General features: G+C 46.1%; 1 protein-coding gene across 1 annotated transcript; it reads right to left on the bottom strand.

Moving 5' to 3' along the window:
• Positions 1 to 1,099: 1,099 nt before the first annotated feature.
• On the bottom strand, positions 1,100 to 25,692 carry sec24d (SEC24 homolog D, COPII coat complex component). The gene is made up of 23 exons (XM_079758113.1): positions 25,587 to 25,692; positions 24,460 to 24,656; positions 23,584 to 23,683; positions 22,626 to 22,762; positions 21,453 to 22,043; positions 20,674 to 20,804; positions 19,908 to 20,019; positions 19,257 to 19,384; positions 17,850 to 17,988; positions 17,250 to 17,365; positions 15,465 to 15,589; positions 13,166 to 13,357; positions 12,102 to 12,195; positions 11,034 to 11,150; positions 10,423 to 10,593; positions 9,692 to 9,788; positions 9,128 to 9,273; positions 8,519 to 8,657; positions 7,061 to 7,179; positions 6,259 to 6,438; positions 5,474 to 5,665; positions 3,984 to 4,073; positions 1,100 to 3,415 (listed from the first exon to the last, which is right to left on the bottom strand). The coding sequence occupies exons 2-23, from the start codon at positions 24,596 to 24,598 to the stop codon at positions 3,275 to 3,277; spliced, it is 3,396 nt and encodes a 1,131-aa protein (XP_079614239.1). The 5' UTR covers positions 24,599 to 24,656; positions 25,587 to 25,692; the 3' UTR covers positions 1,100 to 3,274.
• Between the last annotated feature and the right edge of the window lie 730 nt (positions 25,693 to 26,422).

Below are 26,422 nucleotides of genomic sequence, written 5' to 3'. Positions count from 1 at the left end.
ACATTTGCGAATATTATTTTGTAGTTCAGACCCTCACATGATACTATTTTGCCCTAACAACATTTGTTGGTTTGGGCCTGGGGTTATTCAAGAAAAAACAATTAATACAGAAACAAAACTGTGTTTTTGGTTTATTATTGTGCTGAAATTAACTAACGTGACGAGACAAAAATTGGTGTGACACTGCCATCTTGTGGTGCTACGGATATTAGACCCAACTGGAGATTGGACCCAGTAGAGTTCAAGCTGATGGGGAGCATGTTGAAAATGGGACATTATTCTGAATAGTGCTGCATTAGATTCGGGGTCGGTTTGTGAATTAGACTACAATACTAAAGGATGTATACCGACAGACATTAATGTCCAGTTGTGTAGAGTACATTTTATAAGAACGACAATAAACAGATGAGAATGTCTCCGTCTCTGTGAAGCCTATCCACAGGGACACTAAACTGTCTTGGGGCCCTGAGCTATTGTCCTTTTTGGGGCCCTGAGCAATGGTCCTTTGGGGCCGCCCATCAAAGCCTACAGTAAGCCGTGTCGGTGACTAGTGCAAGTGTACGAAACCCATCGTAAATCTCACCAGTCGACCACAACAAAGAGTTGAGAGGTGATCGTAGCAAGAGAGCTGCAATTTGTCCAGCCCAGACAATGGGTTTGAATCCCGCCACGGGTATTGATGGTGTATTGCAGAGCTGTTCTATTAATAAAGGCGACATGGGTTTAAATCCTACAGATGCCCTTATCGATCAAAATACAATCTTCGAAAAGTTGCAATGTCATGTTTTTGCAAAGTCAATCATAACCTCCCACCTTCTTTTGGAGTACCTCTCAGTGGTGCGGTAGAGCCAGCTGCCTTTGGTCAAAACTGCACCTGGGTTCAAGTCCTGTGAAGAGCACTCGTGTTTTTAAAACAGGTGAAGTACATGGGTTGCATCCATGATGCATTAGTCACCACTGGTTCTCCGTCGGTTTAGTGGTTATAACACACACACACACACACACACACACACACACACACACACACACACACACACACACACACACACACACACACCATGTTAAGGGAAAAAATAAGAAAATACAGTTTCAATATTTTTGGTCAGGATTTTAATAAAAACAACAAAAACTAAGAATTGGATAGAAATGTACATTTGCAAACCATTCAGCTCAACAGTCCACTATTCCGTAATTCCGTCTTTCCAACTGACTGAAATCACTGGGCTTCCTATCGACGTACAGAAGAGTAAAGGTACTTTTACCTGAGACGCGTTTGCATAAAACCCCATAGAGTGGACTGTGTTTTTATACCGTTTAAGGCTGGTGGTAATATAGCACACATTTTACACACTTCATGGAGACAACTTTCCAATTAGCTCATTGATTAGGCTACACGTTAAACTAAGCTTTTCTTTGTTTAAATCAAATGCCTTGTAATATCACTAACACAGAAGAAACAGCATGTGGAGGATTACAAATAATTATTAATACCTCTAACGGTAAAAGACATAGCACAATGCTTTAGTTAGGGAAAATTAAAAATATATATATATTATTGGAATGTATAATTGCGTGGTGAAAGTTATTACATTAAGGTTTGGCAGTTTGGCACTGATAAGTGATTGGGTTTATATTCCCACAGCGGAGCTGGTGGGAGAAGAACCCGTTGCTACAGCGATGGTGCTTAGTGGAGCCTGAATAGAAAACAAAAATCAAACTATCCTCACCTGAAAGCATCGTCGCCTAAGTGTTATTTAGGAAAAACGGTGAAACAAAAAGTAAAATCAAACGCCTTGATTCTTTCGTTTGAGGTTTTTAGCTCATTTTAGGACTTCAGGACTGAACTTCCTTTCAGGTTCAATAAGCGGAGCCCAGGTGTGTCACATCAGCGCTTCATCAGCACCGAGTCAGCCCGGTTACACATGCAGTAGCACTGTTTCACCTATAGAGAGAGCCCTCTGCAACGCAAACCAATCTGGTGTTCTGTTGCTCCTTTTAGCATGATAGCTCAAGTATATTCAAACGAAACAAATCGTCATAATTTTTCTAAATAAGTGTGCCTCTGGTTGCCAAGTAAAACATGTAATTATCGCAATAAAAGTATTTGAAATATGAATGAATATCTTTTTCAGTCACATTTGGGTCGTCAATTAGTTCCATAGCATTGGATTTAACACTAATATACATTCTGGAAACCAATTTCCTTTTCCGTTCAACAACCTAATGAAATAGAGATTTAATAGTAAAGTTTACTTCTAAAAGGCAAAATACTTTCTATTTGGGTGGAAATGTGATCAATTTCATCCCTGTGAATATTTGGAAATGTTTTTGCATCAAGCATATCATACAAGTATATATATCATAATTGGTAGTGAATTACAAAAAAACTAATTTGTACTACCATCATTCGGAATCATTCAGAACAAATAATAGCATAGCGAATGTTACTTATAATTGTAAACAAAAGAAATGGAAACGTAAATGATCCCTTTTTGTTTGCAAACCTGCCCGTTTTAAATGCCTAAAGGGTTCGAAAGAGAGAGAGAGAGAGACAGAGAGAGAGATTTTCTCTGCCCACACAAAAAAAAATGATTTTGGTAATCTTTCACAAAGTAAAATGTTATATTGCACAAGGCGATTGGCTGGGAGGGGGGCCGGGTGGGGTGAGGTGGGCTCTGATTGGTTCATTACGATGGTCCCGCCTCTCCCTCTTCCTCCTTGTGAATCTCCGGGACGTAAACCAAAACTAAAAGGTTCCTCGGTCCAGAGCAGGAAGGAGCTTGTTCCCGTGGGGTTCAACCAGTAAGAACCAGTAAGAACCAGAGCTTGTCCTCCAAGGCAGCTTCAGTCCACAGTCCACAGGGTCAGCATCAACAGGGCTCCCCTTTCCCCCCCCCCCCCCCCCCCACAACCCCGAAGACACCCCCTGTCTGTCTGCTCCTTTCTGAACCCTAAACCCAAATAAACAGATTCAACTGTTGATACAGACCCTGTGGAGGTGGGGTCCCCTGACGTTAACACAAACACACACACACACACACACACACACTCGCACTTTCAGACACACACACACACACACACACGCTTTCTCAGCTACACACACTCGCAGGCACACACACACACTCACAGACACGCACACTCTCAGGCAGACACTAACACACACACGTACTCGCTCGCAGACACACACACACACACACACTCAAGCGTGCACTCAGGGGTTGTGCGAATGACGGACGGACAGCCTGTGGTTGCCGGGTTACGGGCAGGGGCGGAGTTAGGTGAGCAGCGTCCTGATCTCGCGGTGGACGTAGCAGAGGAAGTCCATGTAGGAGGTGCCGCCGTACAGCCCCTTGTCCTCCACCAGGAGCTGACGGAACAGCACCTCCAGCTTGTCCTTGTGTCGCACGATCTGCAGCTGGGGGGGGGGAAGAGGACAGTGTGGTCATGGTGGGTCAAACCACGGGTTAGAGAGGGTCGGAAGGTTCTGGGTTCAAACCCCGCCTCTGCAGTCTACCTGAAGGCATCCATGAGACAGATGCCCCTTATCTTGATCAATTTAGTGTTAACTTAGTCAACAGTCGTCATTATTTTTCTACATATACAAATATTTAGGATGCAGAATGCTGTCTTTGCGGATAAGGCTTTCACGCAATGTGATCGTTAATATCATTGTTTAATTACTGACACAATATCGAAGAAATGTCTGTTGCTGCTGAGCTACAGCAGCAATGTGTTTACCTGCTCTGGCCACTAGGGAGCGGCAAAGAGTCTTCGGCTGTGTTTGATTGAGACGTGATTCCCTCTTTGTTACAAGACTAGCGCTAGCGTTTGTTAAGAGTTAGGCAATCCATACATGGAAGTAAATCATCGCAATCATGTCAAACACACAGATTACCAACAATCACCTATTGCTATGTTGTCAATATATATATATCTCAATATGATAATGGTTTCCTGGTTTGGGACCACGCCCGGGACCTTACCTTCATGGAGTTGGGTCTCTGCTGCATCAGGCTGCTGACGATGGCCCGGACCTTCCTGGACTGGGGGCTGTCCAACTCTGGCAGCACGTTCTGGAAACCAACACACCCCAGCACACATGAGCTGGCCATCCCAAAGAGGTCATCCATCACCAGTCCGTTCAATCCCGTATGCCTAGCCCTGGGCTTTACCAGCCAGCGGAGATTCAAGGATACAGGTGACGTGTTGAGATGGGGATCGACGTTCCTGACGTGCGTTCAGTCGGAAACCAGGAAGGCTGGTATCGGGGTATCAGGGTAGAGGGGTATCAGGGTATGAGGGTAGAGGAGCGGGCTTAGCGAAGCACCTGAACCTCTTATTTGACTTCAGAGCTGACCCGAGCGGACGGACACGGCCCTACACCTGCATGCACTTATCCCGCGGAGAGCGTTTGCAGCACTGATTCATTCCGCATCTCAAAAAACAACGGGAGAGACCGAAAAGCGCCAGTAATCTTCCTGATTCATTATCCGTGACAAGTTGTTTTAGGTTCTGAAGAAGGGGGGAGAAGGGGGGGAGTGGATTCCAGGTGAGTTATGGGAGTTGCAGTCCGGCCCGCAGGGCAGTAAATTCACATGGAAAAACAAGGATTACAAGACATCTTGGGGAAATTGCGAAACCGTCTGTTGATTTTAAATTAATCACATGCCCTGCTTTAGAGCTGCACTATGTCACTCTTTCCTTGCAGTCGACTTTTATCCAATGTAAAGTTACCTGTTCTTTCCACAGACTAAACCCATTAATCCTGGGGTTGATTGAGCCATGTCCTGGAGGGATTGATCCTTAGAAATCACTCCAATTAAGGCTGGAGTGAAACTGTGGGTTTAAAGCTTAGGTAGGCAATTTGGAAAAACCAACCAGAGTAAGCTAGATTTTGAAAGCATCCAACCCAAAGAAAGATTAATAAATAGCTCACTAGCTTTAGCAGTAGCTTTGTGGAAGACTCTTGTCATGTGTACTTAGTGCGCATTACTGAATTAAATGTTTGGACCGGCTTATTGCCTGCAACAGCCACCGATTTGTTTCTCGTCAGAGAATTGGATACATTTATTGCTGTAAAGTTGTATAGAGACGTTCAACAAAAAGAAAATGCCTCTTATATTATTTGCCTATTCTAGCTTTAAGTATAATTGAAATTGAATTCATTGAGGACATAATACTCAATTAATAATTAAGTATTTTGCATTTCAATAGGTTTGTTTTTCAGCAAAATATGATGATAACTTACAATCGTTACTATTTGTTACCGTCTATCTGTAGATAGACGGTAACAAATAATAGACAGATGGTGTTTTGTTTTTCATTACTTGGTTACATTAGACGTCAGACTTTATAGATCAAAAGATCTACCCATCTATAAAGCCTGACATCTAATATGTCCCAGTAAGTGTGATTGTTTTGGGCGCCCCACTGAACCCGACCAGTTTGAGGGGAGCCAGCGTGCATTGCTGACCGTGTTGGGCTGCAGGTGAGCGAGCGAGGGCAGGTTGAAGAGCCCCTGGATCAGCTCGGGGGGGCAGGCCTGGCCCAGCCACAGGAAGAGGGCGTGGCCGTTCTCCAGCAGGAAGGCCCCGCCATCGGACAGACGATCCTCCGAGCAGCGCAGCGGCACCGGCACCGCATCGCCCTCCGGCTCCATGTTGTGCTGCGGAAAGTTCGGAAACGTTAAAATTGATCGGAAATCTATTCTATCAAAAAACCAGCATACATATTGATCATTCTGGGTGGGCTTGGTTAGTTTCCTTCTCAGCATTCGGGGGGGGGGGGGATTTAGTTAGTATAAATAATCTTTAAAAATACCAAATATTTCGCAAATTTGGATTACGCTACAAATCGGTTAATTCAACGACACGACTTTACACACATAACAAGCAGCGATATGAACAAAATATAAACAATCGTAACCAACTGTCCAATCTTAATCTGCACAACTGCAAACAAGCACAAAAAAAAAAACACACAACACAGCACACAAAACGACCAATGGCATAACAAAGTCTAATTGCTGGGCGGGCGAGAACTCAACACAGGAACTCAATGGAACGTTGAGTCCCACTGAGTCCCACTGAGTCCCACTGAGTCCCACTGAGTCCCACTGAGTCCCACTGAGTCCCACTGAGTCCCACTGAGTCCCACTGAGTTCCATTCAAGACCATTCGAAACCATTTACAGCCGAGTCAGAGTCAGTCACTGCCCCTCGGTGAACAACCCCCCCCCCCCCCCTCCCGTCCTGCTCACCAGTGGGATGAGGCGGGGGTACAGCAGCAGCTGGGTGTCCTCCACCCCCATGGCCATGACGGCCAGGCGCTGGTGGGTGCGGTCGTCCGTGGACAGCTCCGTGCTGCACACTAGGGGCGCTGTCTTCATCAGGCTGTTCATGTACACCGGGAACACCTTCATGGTTTCGGGCAGGATCAGCTGGGAGGGGGGGGGAGGTGGATGGAGAGGAGTCGATTAGACCAGCCTCAGAGTAGTCTGTTAACTGCATTTGTATTCGCGTTGCATAAAAGGTGACTTCTTGTTGGGGTCGAAAATATGTATGTCCAGCACGGTTTTATAATACTCGGCCGATCGATGAATGACCTGAAGGCGCTTATGAATAACTAGACTTTACCAAATATATACAACACTAACAGAACAAACTAAAATCCAGCGAAATTGAAATGGATCAATGAATACAAACATTAACGAGACGCAACGACATGTTGATGCTTGGCACTTGTTTCTATGAATATCATTAATGTACCGACAGCGATATGTTGTTTCTCTTTCTTCTGACGAATGCACTTATTGTCTCTTCTGATAGAAGCATCTGCTAAATACCCTGAATTTAAATGTACATTTAAACGGCATGTTGAGTCTTAACAACATTCCGTCTCTGGATCCATAGCGTCTTGAATTGGATCCCGCAGTGACACAAAGCTCTGCACAGCCTTTTGCGGGACATGAGTAAAAGCCCTGGGAAAAGCCGCACCGACATCACATTAGATCATAAGACACAGTTTCTTGTATTTTGGAGCCTGCTCAGTGGTCCACCGACCTGGCTGGCGGCAGAGGGGCTGGCACAGTTCTTGCGGTAGCAGGCCAGCATGTGGGCGGTCTGGTTGACCAGGATCTCCCGGACACTCTTCAGAGGCTGCTTCAGGATGGCGCGGTAGGCTAGGGAACACCGGGATGATAATCAGTTATTAGCTTCAGGATGGCGCGGTAGGCTAGGGAACACCGGGATGATAATCAGTTATTAGCTTCAGGATGGCACGGTAGGCTAGGGAACACCGGGATGATAATCAGTTATTAGCTTCAGGATGGCACGGTAGGCTAGGGAACACCGGGATGATAATCAGTTATTAGCCATTGGCATTTATACTATTGACTGTAATAAGGCGCTTGACACCTGGGGAATAGAGACGTTGTAAAAACGAAGTAATCAACAAATGAGTTTAAAAGTGTTTAAAATAAATAAAGAAAAACAAAACATACAATGTGATTAATAATATTAATAAACTCAACTTATTCAAGTCAAGTTTGTTTAAACCATTCACATTCTATGCTTTGTGTTAATAACTGCCTTGGCATTTTTTGAGCTCAGAGAGTTTCATCCACCAATTAAAACCGTTGTGGATGGCAGTAAAGGGTTAAACGGACATCGTTGCAGTTTCGCAGGGACTTCTCTCCTGCTGTTGTAGGAGATGTCATCCGCAGTCGTCTTTACGAGGAGAGCATGTGGCCCGGGTTACCAGGAGAGATATTAATCCCGGTGCCTGGTAAGCCGATGAGCAGCCATGTTAAACCAGACTTTAGGGTGATGTATGGAGTGGCAACGAAGGGAGTAGAGGGGTCACCCTGGGGTCGAACCCAGGCCCCCGCGTTACAGCGTGGGGCTGTCTGTCAGCACGTCTTAGGTGTGATGAACGTGCGTCTGAAATAAAGCGCTGTTCTCACTCCTTTTCTCATTATTACTGCTACTTGGACAACGTTTGCTAAAGCCTCTGGCAGGTCAACCTGTACTTTTTCTTGTTTTTTCCAACGGGAAGGTGTTTGATGAGTCATGCCGGCATTGTTAAACCGGCAATACATATCAATTAATACTGTTAATATTGAGATATGATGACACTTTAAGTCATCTGGCATAATGTATCTTCTAATTAAAAACAACAAATGAACGTCTCAACTGGCTCGGTTATGACGTCTAGATGACTGATTAACTTCTACTTCAATTGGTGGCGTAGTGGAATATATATCCGCCATTTTATCATCACTATGAAGGTATTAAGGCTGTAAACGAAGTGAACGCATACATTTTAATAACTGGTATTTTCCAACTGACATTTCTAACCGACATTTTCAAACTCAAATTGATGTTCAAATAAGCTGAGGGACACAGAAGAATTACTGCGGTGTGGAAACGCAAATGGAAACGCAAATCATTAAAACCGTGTGACCTTGGGGGAGGAGAGGGGTCGGGAAGAAGCGGAGAGAGAGTGCGTTGGACGGTCACCTGTTTTGGCGAAGAAGTTGATGAGCGAGTCCGTCTCGCAGCTCTTGAAGAGCTCCATCAGCTGGGAGCTGCAGTTCAGACTGAGGTTGTGGACGCGCAGACGCCGCTGGCCCCCCACGGTGGTGTAGAGCAAGGCACACTGGGAAAAAACGGCCAGACGGACACGGGGTTACAACAGCGACAGATGACGATGGTCATAATGGAAGCGCTGGTGACGTATCGTGTCTAACGATCTAAAATGCAACGATGTGGTGCTGTGTTGCTCAACTGGTAGAGCAAGGCGTTAACATCGCCAGGGTTAGAGGTTTGATTCCCACTGGGGCTGTTTTACGCTGACAATGTTTGATTGAGGTGTTGTGAGATACTTTCGATAAAATGATCACGAAAGGGCATTCATCAGATCATCCACCAAATGGTTCAAAAGATAATAACTAACCCGTGGCTAGCAAATATTTGCTGGCCAACATGTTGGCGGATTATTATTGTGTTTTGTTACAGGCCTGCGACCTGCAGGACCCGTAGATTATATTTCCCATTCATCTGTGCGCTGCGCGTGTGTTGTCCGTGCGCTGTATGTGCGTCGTGCGTGCGTTCCCGTGACGTGCGCACCTGCATGAAGGCGCCCGCCTCCTCGCTGAGCGTGTCGTCGTGCTTCAGCTCCACGGTGACGGCGTGGTCGCAGTCCACCGCCGCCATCTCCACGTCCGTCGTGTTGTTCATGTACACGCCGCCGAAGAAGTCCGTCGCCCGGAAGCCTGGCGGGACAGCGACAGAGGGGGGGGGGGGGGGGGGGTTACTGCAGGTTGTTGGTTCGACCCCCGGCTCCTGCTAGCTGGGCGTCGCCGTGTCCCTGAGCGAGCCTTGCATGGTAGACACCGACGGGAATGCGTGTGTGAATGGATGTAAGTCGCTTTGGGTGAAAGTGTCTGCTTAACGCCCTGAGTGTAAGCTATGTGATGACGTGGTTGGACCTGGGATGCTTCGTATTTTACAGTTGAAACTCACACTGCTCTAGAGAAACCCTGCTTAAAAAAAAAAGGTTTAGCTTTTCACTACCATTAACACAATTATTGTTTGCATTAGGGCATTTTACCTAAAATGATTGTTAAAAGCATCCAGGTTGACCTTTAACATAATTCCCATATTTTTGCAGGTTTACAGGTTTTTGCATACCTGTGCTGGTGCGGACGCGCATGACGGCGTCAAAGCCAATGGGCTTCTCCACATCCTTCCTCAGGTCCCTCAAGAAGTGCTCCCCGTCGTTCTCCACCTGGGAACCCCAGCACAGCGGTCAGGCTGCGGTTCCTTCTCTAACCGCCGGGGGGCGCTGTTGTTACCGTTTCACTGATCCACGCACATGCTTGGTGGATTTTCATGGGATTCAATTTTGTTTGGATTATTTTTCATAAACTGTGATGTCGACTGTGATAAACTGTCTTTTGAATTCTCATAAATTGCTACTCTTTCTGTATCGCTTGAGGCCAACTACTGAGTAAATATAATAATAAAGCAAAGCTAAACGTTGTTTTTTTACATCTGATCTAAAGTCTGCTTCAAATGCACATGCCTGGCCTGTAGCCAGACACAATAGTCTAACTAGAAAGTATCCACGGTTTCATTGATAGATTGTTTTCCCATTTCGGGCAACAAAAACGATTGTAATGTGTTCTAAAAAGTGTCCGGTTTTCCGTTGTTAATGTAAATGATCAACACACAGGCACAGACACACACACACAGACACACACACAAACACAGACACACACACACACACACAAAAACACCAGGCAATATAACACCCATCCACCCACACACCCACCCACCCACACACACACACCCCAACACACACACACACACACACACACACACACACACACACACACACACACACACCCACACACACACACCTGGAAGTTGCTGTACTTGTAGACGCCGCCCCCGGTGTGCGCGGGCACATCCCCCATGGTGGCGATGTCCAGGTACTGGCTGGGGAACAGGAAGAGGTCCACGCTGCAGCCCTGAGCCACACAGTCCTTTGACAGCTGCTCGTACACGCCCTTCACCGGGTGGAACAGCGTCTGATTGGGCGGCAGACACATCAATCAGTCAACCGGTCAACCGGTGAACCAATCGCCACCCTTTATTTGTCCCCGGGGGAAATTTTGCCGAGGTGCGTAGGGTAAGCAATTTCTGTAACAATACAGGAACTATTGAGAAAAAACATGAATCTAAAAACATGACATTTTACCAGTATACTACGTAAAATGGGAATATCAGCATTCCTTGATACGCTAAATGAATACGCAAGGAGCGTTTGAGGATAATGATGATGATAGAAATAAAAATGAAATGGGATAATTATAAGATCAACTAAGAGATGGAAACATGTTTAAAATTAACTTAATAAGTAATTAAGCACATAAGTCAAATACAAAATAGAACAGATATGTTGAATCAGTGCATGACCTCGACCAGCTCGAGCCAAACTGAGAGTAGAAGCAATCACCCGGAGCCTCACCTTCTCCTTGTCCGTGCCGACCAGCTTCTTATCGTCTCGGTTCTTCAACTTCCCAGGAGCCTCGGCGGTCGGGATGGAGGCGTGGAAGATGAAGAGCTTCCCGCTGCACTCAGCCGCCTGGAGAGAGGGAGAAAGAGGGAGAGAGAGGGAGAGAGAGGGGGGGGGGGGGAAGAGAGAGGGAGAGGGGGAGAGAGGGAGAGAGAGAGACAGAGACAGAGACAGAGAGAGAGAGAGAGAGAGAGAGAGAGAGAGAGATACAACATACATTATACTACAACGTCAGTTTGAATCCTCCTGTTACATGCTCATTGCTGAGGTCTCTGTAGACACATGCCTTTTGGGTAACAGAACAGTCCCTCATTGCAGCGGACCACCAAAATGAGCACAACGTTTTTTATTCTAGAATCATTTTTCCCCAACTGAAACCTGCATGTGAACCTCAGCTCCGAGTCGTTCCTCGACAATGACATCATGTCATTTAATTTGTAAGACGTCTGGGGTAAATAACAACCCATCAGGAAATTAAAAAGCCCAACTCACTGAATGACTTGGTCTTACTAACTGAATGGCTGAATTAGAGAAATAAGTTTAAAGGCAGGGGTATTCAACTAATAAGATAAACAAAGTGGTTTATCGTTCTTATGCTGGGGGGCGTCCTTGGGAAGAATTCTCTAATGTGTGTTCAAATGGGTTACCTCCTTATTGGGAGTGCTGTATGAAGATTTATCCCTCTAGCTATTTTGAAAGTATTCTTAAAACTCGGGGAACGAATAAAACTGAATCCCAGAGAAAAAGACGAGCGATGGGAATCAATGTTTTTTTCCTGCATGGCCCCCAATCAGGCCATGTATATGCGTGTGTGTGTGAGTGATTATAAGCGTATGTGTGTGTGAGTGTCCGTGCCTGTGTGCGTGTGCGCGTGTGTGTGTGTGTGTGTGTGTGTGTGTGTGTGTGTGTGTGTGTGTGTGTGTGTGTGTGTGTGTGTGTGTGTGTGTGTGTGTGTGTGTGTGTGTGTGTGTGTGTGTGTGTGTGTGTGTGTGTGTGTGTGTGTGTGTGTGTGTTGCTGACCTTCAGCGCCTCCACACCGGCCTGGATGACGGGTGCGAAGACCGTCTCACTCTCGTTGGTGTCCGCGAACATGTCCGGGATCTGATCCAACAGGCTGCCCAGAGGATAAGAGAAGGTTAGGACTTCTGAGTCGCCGCGACACCAACCAAAGCTCCCACAGGGTTGAGACGTAGCATAGCGTTCAGTTAGAAAAAGGAGGTTAGGGTTAGGGCAAAGACGAAGTAATCGAGACGTCTACAGAGAGTTAGAGTAAATCTTAGCTTGATTGCAGCTAACTCTTAGCCTGAATCCTTTGCTGTGTCTGAAATCAATCTATTTCAGACACAGCACTTGTCTTCTTTTGTAAGCGACATGGCGTTCTGCGATGACTCCCCCAGCTGGGATTGAAGCAGCCTGTGAACTTTGATTCATGAAATATCCTGTTTACACAATAGTCGGTAATTTAATAGCGACAATAACACTCAAGAATGCAGACTTTTTCTGTCTCGGTCAACAATACCACGTCTGGAGATGGGAGTTGGATTAAAACTGAATTGTTGGCTTAGTGTTATTCGGCCAAGCATGGGTCCCCAACAAACTTTAGAGAGCAGCTGAATTGTTAAGAGAGTGGCTGCCAAGAAATCCCGCCAAAAACATCCCACCCGAAATAAATTCAATCATTAGCAGACGCTTTGATCCCAAGACATCAGTCATCGAAGAAGTTCCCTCAGGACAAAAGAAAAGCATCGGCTCATGAGGTCAAGAGATCATGACCGACAACACAATCCAAACCATTGACATTAATATTTACACTTAGGGCATTTTGCTTTTATCCTAAGCGACTTAAGCGACCATTTTTTATACACATACCGATGGCGGACAGCCATCGGTATGTGTATAAAAAAGCCATCAGGAGCGTTAAGGGGGAGGTGTCTTGCTCAGGGATACCTCGACACGAAGCATAAGGAGCAGGGGATCGAACTTGCAACCTTCCGGTTACAAGTCCACCGGCTCTACCACCTGAGCTACTGCCGCCTCTTTTTAAGCAGGCGGTCTTTATCGGAGGTCTGAAGGCACCGTCTTACTTGTGGATGACGGCTCGGGACTCGGCGTAGCTGACGAGGAACCCGTCCAGCAGGGGCACGAACATCTCAGCCGTGTCTGAGACCACCATCATCTGGGGCTGGGCCAGGGTGCTCTTCACGTTGTAGAAATGGAGGATCTTGTTGTAGGTGACGAAGCCCACCTTGATGGCCGAGCTCTCCGCGCCCTCCTCTCTGGAAGGGGGGGGGGAGGTCAGGAAGGATCAGGGGGGTTTTCATTTGGGACACGAAGATGATGCAGAGAAACAGTTAATGTTGACGATATCAAAAGGATTATAAAGAAAACGAGCAAATACGACGACAGCGAAAAAGTTTTTTCTGCCTTCTTCAGATTCCAGCCTATTACTATAACTTTGGCAGCACTTAAACATAAACTCATCTGTGTACGAAACAGGCTGTGTCTGTGGCAAAGCAATGTGAGGTTTTGTCTGATATTCAATAAAATATTATGTACAATATTTAATGGAAATCATACCAAAATCAGGAAACGTCTGACTTATAAACTAAGAACAAGCCTTAAAAGTGCCTTAACTCAGACCTTCAGAACCTGTGGGTCAGCCCAGAGGCCCAGCCAGCCCATCTAACATCATCATCATCATCATTATTGTTAGGAAGTATGTGTGGATGATGAAGGGGAACTCCCCTGTGAGTACGAGCCTACACCTGCCCTGGTCTGCTCTGCCTCACTGAGGATTACCATGGACCATGTTGCTTTTTTCAAGCAAATGGAGCCAAGTTTATAGTGAGCTGAGCAGCCAATGTGTTTTCAATTTGCCCCCCACCCTACACCGCACACACACACACACACACACACACACACACACACACACACACACACACACACACACACACACACACACACACACACACACACACACACACACACCACCAACAAGGGAGGGTGGTGAGAAAAGGCCAGGGTTTTGTAGTGTGCATGCGTGTGTATTTGTCTGTCTGGTTTGGTGTGGGTGTGCGTGTGTGTGTGTGGGTGTGTATCTGTGTGTGTATGTGTGTGCCTGTAAATTTGTGTGTGTATGGGAGAGAGAAAAAGAGACAGAGGGAGAGTGAGAAAGATAGAGAGAGACAGAGGGAGAGAGATAGCAAGAGAGAGAGCAAGAGAGAGAGAGAGAGCAATTGAGCGAGAGCGAGAGAGAGAGAGCAGCGTATGTAGCTCATTTGGAGTGAGTTCTGTGGTGAGTGCTTGAGGTATGATGTCATGGCTAGGGACAAATATGGAAATGCTGTTGCAGCCCCCCAAGACACGGCGAAATAAGATGGCTGGTGGGATTTTCTGTTTCTTTTCGGAGCGCCCAGACATATTAAAACACACCATCCCCATCGCCGCAATGCACTTTGAGCGGTAACCACCGTGCCATGTGTGGCTTCACTGACTTCCACCGTTGTGCTTGGGAATGCCCGTCAGTGTGGGAGTTGGCAGGAAGAACGGCATTACTTCCATCTTCTGCTACCTCGGCAAGTTTTGCGTGTGAGAACCTTGGTCCTACACGCAACAATCTTCTAGAGACGACTCACTTCAGTACCTGGACGGACTGGCCCGCACCCGACACCACCCACCCTGTCCACTACCCAGGACCCTTCGGCCTGGACCTCCTTATTTGGCAAGTGAGGAATTTCCACCCTCTGTTCCAACGTTGTTATACGTACTGCCATGTCATGTGAGCCACGGGTAAGGGGGCACCCAGGAACACACAGATCGTAAGCCTGTGAGTCATCAGTGTGTTTGGTTACTATACTGACTTTCATTCGCAACGCTGATCACTTGTATGTATTTATGTATGTATGTATGTATGTATGTATGTATGTATGTATGTATGTATGTTGGTATGTATGTATGTATGTATGTATGTATGTATGTATGCATGCATGTATTTCTATATACATGTGTGTATTTTTACATATGTACTGTATGTATGTATGCATGTATTTCTACATGTATGTATTTCTATATGTATGTATCTTTGTACGTGTGTATGTTTATCTATATGTATGCATATATGTATTTCTGTATGCATGTATTTCTATATATATGTATGTTTTTTTCTCTGCATGTATATCTAAATGTCTGCATGTCTGCATGTGTGTCTGCGTGTCTGTCTCTGTGTCTGTGTCTGCGTGTGTGTCTGCGTGTCTGTCTGTGTGTGTCTCTGTGTCTGTGTGTGTGTGTGTGTGTGTGTGTGTTTGTGTGTGTGTGTGTGTGTGTGTGTGTGTGTGTGTGTGTGTGTGTGTGTGTCTGTGTGTGTGTGTGTGTGTCCTCCCCTACCTGGGCAGGTTGTCCAGCAGAGTCTTGAGTTCGTCACACAGCAGTCGGACCAGGCCACTCTTGATGTTGGTGAAGGACACGTCGATCATGAAGATGTAGGCGGGGGCGCTGGCCGGTTTGTTGTTCTGCAGGAGAGGCCAGAGAGATTGAGATTAGGCCTTCTCATCCAGAATTACGTATATGGCAGACTACATAGTATAGGTGACCGGAGGGTTTAATTTTGTTTCGCTTCATATTTGTCTCAACCAATCATGTCGCTGTAGGTAACATGATATATGCTTGTAACCGCGAAATCGGTTATTAACAGCAAACAGCAACTCAGCCGTAGTAGGCTAGTAGTATTAAACTGTAAATAAGTGTCTGTTAAGGTTTCAAATCCGCACAATTTAAATTTCGTTGTACCATGTGCAATGACAATAAAGAGAGTTCTGATTCGGATTCTGAATTCTGATTCAGTGTATTTCCAAATGCTTGAAAATTGAAAGCTTCATCCGTGAGTTTTATTTGTAGAAATAGGGGGGGGAAGTGGGGGGGGGGGGGGGGGGAGAGACCCTGGTGATCTGGTTGTACCTGGGGGTTGAGAGACCCTGGTTATCTGTCTGTACGGTGGGGGGGGGGGTCTGTCTGCCCTCTCTCCAGGTGCATCGCCAGGTATTAATAATGTTCGCACAGGCAGACCAAAGGAAGAGAACATCTGCCAAGCAATCATTACCCCTGCAACCCGCACACTACACACCGCCGAGCGCACACTGACTTCTTTGTCTCCGCGGCAACGGGTTTTGAACCCTGAGCCAAGGCGGGGGCCAGAAGGTGCACATCTTAATGCAAGAGCTGCCAAGTACAAGACAGAAAGATCTGACGGCGCCAACAGCACATTTCAGAGGCCCTTCAAGTAACATTGCTGATTGCGATTGGTGGAGAAGCTAATGACTTGTATGTGGTATGTGTGTCGAAGGCACACAGTTTTTCCCTACTTAGTGTCATGTGATTGTCTGTTGCTGTACTTAAAACACTTCTGCAAGACTTATATAGGCCGGGTCCATCTGAATGGCTAAATATGGTGTGGAGGGAATCTTGTTTATCAGTGTCGCGCCTTGCGAGATAAAGTCACAGCCTTGAAACCCAATCGTTTATGGTCAAATCCCTGCCATGCATGGCTGTTTCCTTTGGGACGACTACTGTTAATGTTTTACTCTGGGAAAGATTACGGTTCAGTAAAATTTCAACAACATTTGCATTTATTTATGGGGATTAGGTTAAGGAATGAAGTTTGAATTTGTTAAGTGTAGGCATAGGTATATATATGTAGGAGGATAGATGGAGCTGGTTGTGTCCAATGAGGCGTGGTTTAGGCCAGGGTTAGGATCAGGGACAGGGTGTGGAACTCAAAACTATTGTTTTAGGACATGCATCTGACCTCTGACCAGGTGAGATAATGCTTTGAATTATATGGAATAGAAAAGGGAATATTCTGCCACATATACTGCCAATTTCAACATTTTGGTGTGCCCAGCTTTAAGGAAGCATTTATACTTTTTAAAGAGTTATGGTGGATGCTTTCACCCAAACTGCCTCACATTACATTACAATTATTTAGCAGAAGCTTAAGTCCAAAGTGACTTAACTCGAGTGCATTCAACAATAAAAATCCAAACCAAAAAGTTTGAGAATAATTTGAGATCATAAAAGTGCAGTGCAGTGATGTAACAGCCCAGTGACTGCAGGACTCTCAGCACGGGCTGACCCCACACCAGGGGGGCCCCAGAGAGAGAGGAACAGGACTACCTTGCAGTAGTCCAGGGTGGCTGAGAACTCGTAGGAGCCCAGCGACAGCTCTGGCCTCTCGTAGAAGTCCATCCGTCTGCCCATGTGGTCCAGGTGTTGGAAGTAGAACACGGGCACTGTGGGGGGGGGGGGGAAATCACAACCAGTAAGGGGAGAGAGTTGGGGTCAATGCATTGAAGGGGAATTCAAATGAGCCAATCACTAGCTAGCGGCCTCGATTAATGATTAACCACATCTAAACGTAATATACTGTTTATCTAAAGAAGAACCATTTTTGGTATTCTAATTTTAAGATTATCGGAAAGAAAATGAATCAATCAATTATTAAAATGTACCGTTATACAATCACTTATTAAATCAAACAATGTTTGATTCAAACGTTTAAAAACAATATCCCTGACTGAACTCCAAACGTTCAGACAAAACCTTCCTTTCAACAAAAACGACAGTGTTCTGCACAGACTGGCATCATCAATAAAAACAACCAACAATATTCCATATTTAACTCAAAACGGTTATGTTTCACGGAGAAGGAAAGCTGGACGGACGGACGGACGGGTGGATCCATGGGGAGCGGGTCTGCGCCAGGCCTAGGCTCACCTTCGTTGACGCAGTTGCAGAAGGCACACTGGAAGCGGCGGCCTCCGTCGATGAACTGCATGTAGGGACACATGTAGGCCTTGCATCGGTTGCACCTGATGGGCCCCGTCTCACCGTGGTTCACTAGATAAAGAGGTGTCTGGACGCACACACACACACACACACACACACACACACACACACAGACAAACACACACACAAATGAATGCATGAATAACAATGCAGACAGTACCACGTCGATGTTAGTGCAGAGAGTATATTAACAGACAATAACTCAGTATCGAACGCTGCAATTGGACGGGACATAAAAAGGTTTTCCAAAGCATGACCATAGACTGGGGATTTGTTCAGCCGATCTGAACTGATTCTTTGTTTTTATTGCTATTCCGACATGCGAATACATGTGTCGCACATTCATATAAAATCCATTAGTCGATGGCGGGAATGCAAACAGCATGTTTTGCGACCGTAAAAAAGCAGTTTTAACAATTGCCAATGCCTACAGATGTTGCTTAAAGCAAACAATACCACCGCTGAACAATACCGGCCTACCCCAAAGTTAGATTAATCGCAGGCTTGCAGGTAACAGAGGGCGTATAATGAACACACTGAGCCATACAAATCCTCTTTTTGACAGGCCAGTGGATTAGGAAAACATCAAGATGAAAAACAGCAGTACTTAATAAAACTCCAAGCAGAGGCGATGGATTCCGAAGCACGGTGAATCATAAACTAAACATTGCCCAGGCAACGACCACCTGTTTAAAGCGAAGACCAACAAACAGTGTCCAGCAACGCTGTGGTAAAAGGGGATACGTGTTGCAAACATAGGGCGATGGCGGTCGGTAGGCAACCCTCCACGGCACTCAGGTGATCTACGTAAACACGCGGGAGAGCCAAACCGACGTCTGAGTTCTTAATGTGTGAAGCACGTCGAGTCGACCACTGGGAGGATAGCTGGTAGCTAATTAGCATGGGGAGGGAGGGAGAGGGAAGGATAACATTGCCTTAAAAAGGCCTTTGGGGGATTGGACTCCAGAGAGTCAGAGAGTATCTAAGGGAAAGTTTCCCTTCACAGCACAACACTATCCAGTAGAGTACAGAGGTTGTCACGAGAACACTGGAACTTCCCCGAAATCAGAAAGAGGAAAAGGATAATCATGCCTTCCCAAACAAGAACATGGCCGGTGAAAATATGGCTGGTTTTCGTTTGACGCCTTCGATTTAAAACGGGCGTTTGTCCGAGGGAGAGCCAATGATGCGGGTGATGTCTTTAAGAAACGTCCAAGAAACTGTTATTGTATGTTCAATACATAGTGTGTTAAATTCAGAGCTGCACAGAAACGCTTCAGAGGGGCCTCTGCTGTTCCTACGAGGGCCATCCATCCATCAGCGGCCTGGTCCTACCTCGTTCTTTGGCACGATGGCGAAGGGTTTGATGATGGTGGCCAAGGGCACCTGGCACTGTTTGGCCAGCTCGGCGGTGCAGGGTAGGGTGTAGGTGGTGCAGCGCATGAAGCGGGGGCTGGCGTTACCTGAGGAGACCACAGCAGAGGTGGAGGTTATCAGGGCGGAGCGTGGAGGCTGTCGGAGGAAAGGGTGACGCGAGGGGGCCGGTAACATGAGGAGAGTCCATCCTTATTGGAACATCATAAATCTTGAACCAAGTGTTTTTTTTATTATATATATATATATATATATATATATATATATTATACGGGGTATGGGTTAACCTAACAATTGTGACTGCTTGGCACTTGTTTCTATGAACATCCTTACTGTACCAAGAGAGATATATTGTTGTTTCTCTTTCTTCTGACAAATGTACTCATTGTAAGTCGCTCTGGATAAAAGCGCCTGCTAAATGCCCTAAATGTATGATATTGATTGCATATTTGTTGTTTATTGCAAATAATAACCCAATCTGTGTGTGAACAGTGAAGAAAAAATGTGGCAATTATCCAAAAGTAGTGCAGTATTTTGACCCTGGTTGGGGTAAAGAAAATGAAGGTCAATGTTCCACGTAAACACACTGTTTATTTATTCACTGGGCCGTACCTTGGTCCTGGACTGTGAAGTCGGTGGTGACCAAGGGGGGAACCTGACCCCTGACGCTGGTGGCGTAGACCTGTCCTCCTCGCTTGGCCTGATCGTCCTCAATGACCTGGGTCTGGAAGAGAATCGTGTCATTCATTATCTACAGGACAGGCATTGGTTCAACTCAATAGTATTCAAAGTTAAGCACCGATTGCTGGTTTAGATACCAGCCGAATCGTTGTTGGCTAGCAGGGACTTTGCTGAGGGAATCTGTTGGCGACTCATCACATTTACAAAATAAAGCAATGTTTTTCCTTAATAAATAAATAGCTGAAATTAGAAAAACATTGCTTTATTTTGTCAATGTGATTCTAATTTCAACTATTTATTTATTAAGGAAAAACATTGACATCGATCATAGATGCTGTCATCTGATAGGACATGCCCACAAATGATCTCCCGTGAAGCTCTGCTGAAACAACACTTGAAGAGTGAAGCAACGCCTGCAGCTCATGCAAAGCAAGGCTCCCTTCAAGAGGAAGCAGTGACTCAGTGGTGGAGAGTAGGTCAGAGCAGGCACATGTGTTCCCCCTCACTACGATTTGTCTGAGACCAAAGAAAGCCAGACACTAAAAACTGCATCTTAGTAGTAGAAGTGATAGTAAAAAAGAAAGGGATATCAGAGCCACTCCTTCTATACCAATCTGGGAAAACAAAAGGCACTTCAACCACAGTGTGTGGCAGGCTGTTCATGGGGGCCTGGTGGTTGGATGGGGGCTCTACTCACAGGGCTAGGGATGGAGTCAGGGTCCAGCTTCTTCTGAGGCGGCCCGGCCATCGCTGATCCGGGGAAGGCACCCGGGAAACCTGGCTGGGGCCCTGCCATTTGGCCCCCAGCCATTTGGCCCCCAAACTGACCTGGGGGAATTAGGTGATTACTCGGTTAATTATTCACAAAGCTGCCAGATTTAGTTAACTATTAACCTAGCCATGGGTGAAAAATAACACCCTGTTCTGTCTTGGTAGACTCGATATTGATTACAATTAGATGATAATCTGGGATCAATCCTGCGATATTATAGCAGAGTTCCGGGGGGGCGACGGCTAATAGCCTGGGCTGGAAACCACAAGATGCAAGGGTAACACTTTCACAAGAGTTTCCTGTTTCATTACAGAGATATTCTACTGAAGATAACCAATTTGAGTGGAGGAAGCGGTTCCGAGGGAGAGTTGAATAAGTGTATTTCCACAGTGGATACTCTGCTAACGTGAATTTGACACTTATACAGACACTTGTTAACATTTTACTGCTGCTCCTGTTTCTGTTTGCCCATTACGTGCTTACAAATCCCCGCCTCCAGCAACAGCAACCACATGATTGACCGAAACAAATATGAAACTAAAGACAGTGAGCCGTCTGTCCACACAGATTCAAGATCGCCTGTCATCAGACTGCAGATTTAAACCCAAAGTTAGTTTGATTTGCGAGGTCAATAATAACAACGCTCAATTCCAGGTCTCCATCAGCGCTGTAGGTGCTGTTGTAAGCCAGCTATTGTGGCGTACCTTGCTGCTGGGGGTATCCCGACGGGCTATTGGGTCCCGGACCTGGCTGCTGGTAGCCCCCCACTCCTGGGCCAGGTGGACCAGCGTAGGGCCCGCCCATCCCTGCCATTGGTGGACCAGACATTTGGGGGCCACCCATTGGTGGACCAGACATATGTTGGCCTGCCATTGGTGGACCAGTCATTTGGTGTCCTCCCATTGGAGGACCAGGCATTTGGGCACCACCCATTGGAGGACCAGACATTTGGGGGCCGCCCATTGGAGGACCAGACATTTGGGGGCCGCCCATTGGAGGCCCAGACATTTGGGATCCTCCCATTGGTGGACCAGTCATTTGGGATCCTCCCATTGGTGGACCAGGCATTTGGGCACTGCCCATTGGTGGACCAGACATTTGGTGGCCTGCCATTGGACGACCAGTCATTGGCATGCCTCCCGGGGTCGACGGGTGGGGGGACATCTGGGGGGGCATGTGAGGGGACTGAGGCCCCGGGGGGCCCGAAGGCGGGCCCATCCCCGGGTGAGGCGTGGGCTGGAATGGCTGTGGTGCTGGGGGGCTGGCCTGAGGCGAGCTCTGCACGGGACCTGGGGCTGCAGGCAACACACAAGAACACACACAACGATCAACACACAATAACACAAACAATAAGCAATACACAACAACAAACACAATAGTCAAGACACAGGAACACACTCAATAATCAAGACACAATGAAAACACACACATAAAGACTTCCATCAAAAATAGACCAGAGAACCAGAAGGACCTCATCAGCAACATGATTAGGGATATAATTAGCTAATTATAATTAGGAGGAGAAAGGTCTGTGACCTTCTTTTGTTCTACCATTTGTTAATTCACAAGGATAAACAATCAATGCACACATAGGACAAACCATGTTTTCTATAAAATATAATAACTTTCTATAAAATACTGAGTATAAATTAAAAATGTTATGCAACAAGCTCCTCCCACTACATTTTCTTAGACTGCACAAATGTACCAATGCATAAACAAAATATAGAAATGTTTTCTATAAAAAATAATGCCTCATATTCAAAATGCTGAGTTCAAATTAAAAACAAGTTCAAGTTCCTCCCCATGCATTTTGTCAGACAGCAGCGTTAATTTAAAGTCTTTCGAACTACAAGGGCATTTTTTTGTAAACATACTGTAGTTCCCCAGGTTCATAGCACCCATCTGATTGGTGAGCTGCTTCGCGGGAGGCGGAGCCTGCTGGCCCATGCCAGGGTACTGGTTCTGGGGAGGAGGGCCGTAGCCCGCCAAGGAAGCTTGGGCACCTGGGAAACTACCAGAGGAAAGAAGCGCTTTGAATGACTCACCCACTCTGTCATGTGGTCAACATAAGCACTGGCGATGAAGAAACTAAGACATGATAAAGTCACTCAAAATGTATTGTGTGTTGTACGTTGTGGCACCCAAAAATATTACCCAGCATTGTGTAGCATCTTATCCTGGCTGTCTTTGTGGGAATGGGTTAACCTATTAATTGTAAGTGTCAGCAATTGTTTCTATGAATATCTTTACTGTACCAACAGCGATATATTGTTGTTTCTCTTTCTTCTGTCAAACAAAATCGATTGACTTATCGTAAGTTGCTTTGGATAAAAACGTCTGCTTACTGCACTTAATGTAAACGTAAATTTAAAAACGCTCGCTAGGCTTTACCGCAAAAATATTAATGCACACACATCCCTTTAGATACAATGTGAATTTCAATTCCCTGATTGTCCGTTTTCACTGAGATCACTTTCCTCCACGTCCATTGCATTGTGCTCTGATTCTAAGGCAGACCAGATGACAAACCATCGTGTATTGAAGGCGTATTGAACACAAAGGCTGGGAAAGGTACCTTGCACAATGAAGTCACCAAGGAGTTTCGAACACAGACTAAAGGTGGAGCTTGCAGAGTCACAAAACGCTTAGCTCAAATCCATAAATAGTGCTAATATAAGCACCACAAACTACTTCAACCCATGTTTGACTGATTATCTTGGGCGTAACTAACAACAACAACTAACAGTCATTTAGCCAGTCACTGCTTCATTCAGACAACATTCGCCCACAGTTTGACAGGGGTCCAGTGTGAGGGAGGTGTGTTGGGGTTACCTCGGTGGGTGCGAGCCGTTCTGCTGGGCGTTGGGATTGTAATGGCTTTGTGCCGGTGGGGGCAGCCCACCTGGGTTGGACCCTGGCGACTTCATCCCACCTGAGGAGAGCAGAGTCATGTCAACGCGCGCTCATCCACACTGTATCTGCACTGGGACATACGGGCCTGATTCAAACCGAGGCTCAGCAACGTCCTAGGAAATCATATCGTGTAGCATACATTATCTGCATCAGGGTGGGTTAGGGTTGAGGAAGCTGGCCCCTAATGTACGCACTTATTGTATGTTGTACATCCTGGCACTTAAAAACAGTACTAAGCATTGTATAGCGTCTTATCCTAGCTGTCTTTGTTGTATACGGGGAATGGGTAAACCTAACAATTGTAAGTGCTTGGCCCTTGGTTCTATGGACATCCTTACTGTACCGACAGAGATATATTGTTGTTTCTCTTTCTTCTGACAAATGTACTTATTGTAAGTCGCTTTGGTTGAAAGCCTCTGCTGAACGCCCTAAATGTAAATATGAATGTAGCGTACACCATCTGTGTTCAGGTTGAATTCACATCAGCAAATTAATTACCATGTTTATATCCTACTCGTATTACGGTTCATCTACCAAAAACGATTTGCTTTGAAATAAATCCAGAATCACCCACATGAATGTGTATATATTCACACATAAATGTTGATGAACAGGAGGTATCACAGAGGTGAAATTACAGGGGTGGACATCCTTATGTTAATGATGGGTCTGTAGGCATCCTTGGGCCCATAATTACATCATCTTGATGCACCTGTGTCCACGCCCACTCTAACACCACCTTGATAAAGGCCTATCCCCTCTCCTGGGATCCCCATTGTACTCAGAGGACCGTACCTGGTGGTGGTGGAGAGAAGGCCTGTTGCTGGCCCCCATAGTGCCCATACGTGTGCTGGTTGGGGCCCGGCCCATAGCCCATACTGCCGGGCTGGGCCTGGGAGTATGGCGGCGCAGCTACATAACCCTGTTGACTCATGTTGTTTAGGGATGGCTTTCACTGTCTCCTCATGCCACGAAGAACCACTACAGGCAACCTGTGGATTGGAATGGAAAGGACACAAATGTAGATCGTTTATCTATGTTGCTTACGACATATAAATCCCTTTTGAAACATTAAAGGGTGCAATATACACAAACTTTGATTATATCTTGCAACCTGTTGAGCTTTTGGCCCGACTTGGTTCGATATACGATCTCCAGAGACGACGGTTGTCTAAATGTTTATTAAAAGGAAGGCCTACACTACAGATAGTAAGTCCACAACGTGGAACATGGACCTTTGGTTTCGCTTTATTGTGCCACACTTGATGTCAATTCAAGATAATACAATCGACTCGACTAGTTTCCTGTGTCTTGTTCGTGTCAGGGTATTGGACGCTATGTAATCCAAAGGCGTTCAGGAACTAAATAACAAGTAAGTTGAGTTGGCGACAGCTGTCACAACAACAAAGCTCCGGTTCCGATTGGGACCAGGGCGGACCAGGCCGGGACAAGAGAGACTCACGACGCTTTGAGCCCATGCAATACACACATTGTTAGTTCATCTGTATCCAAAATAAAAACGCACACCCGACCAGGGACCACCGCTGGAGTGGAGTCAGCCACTGCCCAGGGATTGCCACGTCAAAGATCCGTTATGCCCGACATCAAACCTCTGCATCCCTTCCTTCCCACCGACAACACAGTATTGTATTGTGATACGTTGTGTTTCCCTGTGATGATGCACATTCAGGACGAGGACAATCAGACCACCAGCCAGACCCCCTATACCCAATAAACCCCAGCGCGTAATTAACAACATAGCGACCCCGATCCTGCGACGTTACAACGCGGACGTGTCTGCAAAGTTTTCTCCCTTAAACCCCTCAGAACTCCAGCTACCATGACCACCGCTGGATCGCAGCCCGCCATGGCGTGGGGATGTTTCCCCTGTCCCGTTTAAAGGGTGAAACGTGTGGGTTTACCTGGAATAAAGGCGATGGGTGCGCTCTTCTCCTCCGTCCGGGTCCGTGCTGCTGGAGAGTGCCACGTCAAACTCCGCCACACGCACCGGCGCCGCTCGGCGCGTCACACACGGAGAAAGGAGAGGGGATGGAACTGCGCATGCGCGGGTCGTAGGAAGCCCGTACACGTCAGCACAGGGGACTTTTCGTTTTTTCTTTTTTTTTTTTCTTTTGCAAACCGACAGCGAACTCGCGTGAACAGTTGCAATTCTGACCTACCTAACGTGTAGCTCGGGGGTGTGCTTGCGTGTCTTTAGCTTGTTGCACAAATCCTTTATTGTGGATCGGTGACATCCATTAGAAATCATGAACACACAATTTCCTAGGCGGTATAGCCTAACTTTTTAATAAAAAGAAGATATAATAATTCAGGCAAGTCGATGGTAACGAAATTGATTACAGGTGCTCCAGTTATCAGTACTTTATTAAATACGTAAAAACTTACTGGCAAATTCACCACATTTCTTCTTCTAATATAATTAGAAGAAGATATTTAATAGTTCTTCTTCTAATATTATTAGAAGAAGAACTAAAATAAATATAGTAATTGGCTTTCATAATGAGAAACCCTATACGTAAATAAAAATATTAAGTTTCCAAACAAAGATATCAAAGCCATCCTCCATCAACATGAGCGCAATTTTTCATGGGCGTCTGAGTGGAGGAGGGCGGGGACTCATCCCCAGGGGGCGTGGTCTCATCCCCAGGGGGCGTGGTCTCATCCCCAGACTTCAAGTTCAGAGATGATGGGGACATATAAACAGCAGCCTCTCTGGTCCTGGACTCCGACACAGTCT

This window comes from Pollachius pollachius, assembly GCF_949987615.1.
Source record: "Pollachius pollachius genome assembly, chromosome: 20".
Taxonomy (NCBI): Eukaryota; Metazoa; Chordata; class Actinopteri; order Gadiformes; family Gadidae; genus Pollachius; species Pollachius pollachius.
The sequence above is the reverse complement of the archived record's forward strand: the minus strand, read 5'-3'. Positions and strand labels throughout refer to the sequence as shown.

Excerpts from the sequence above, each read along its gene's own strand:
- sec24d (XM_079758113.1), bottom strand. The coding sequence starts at position 24,598 with ATGAGTCAACAGGGTTATGTAGCTGCGCCGCCATACTCCCAGGCCCAG. Across the intron at positions 20,020-20,673 it reads CTGACTCCATCCCTAGCCCT|ACCCAGGTCATTGAGGACGA; the intron begins GTGAGTAGAGCC and ends ATTCTCTTCCAG. Across the intron at positions 13,358-15,464 it reads CTGCTGGACAACCTGCCCAG|AGAGGAGGGCGCGGAGAGCT; the intron begins GTAGGGGAGGAC and ends CCCCCCTTCCAG.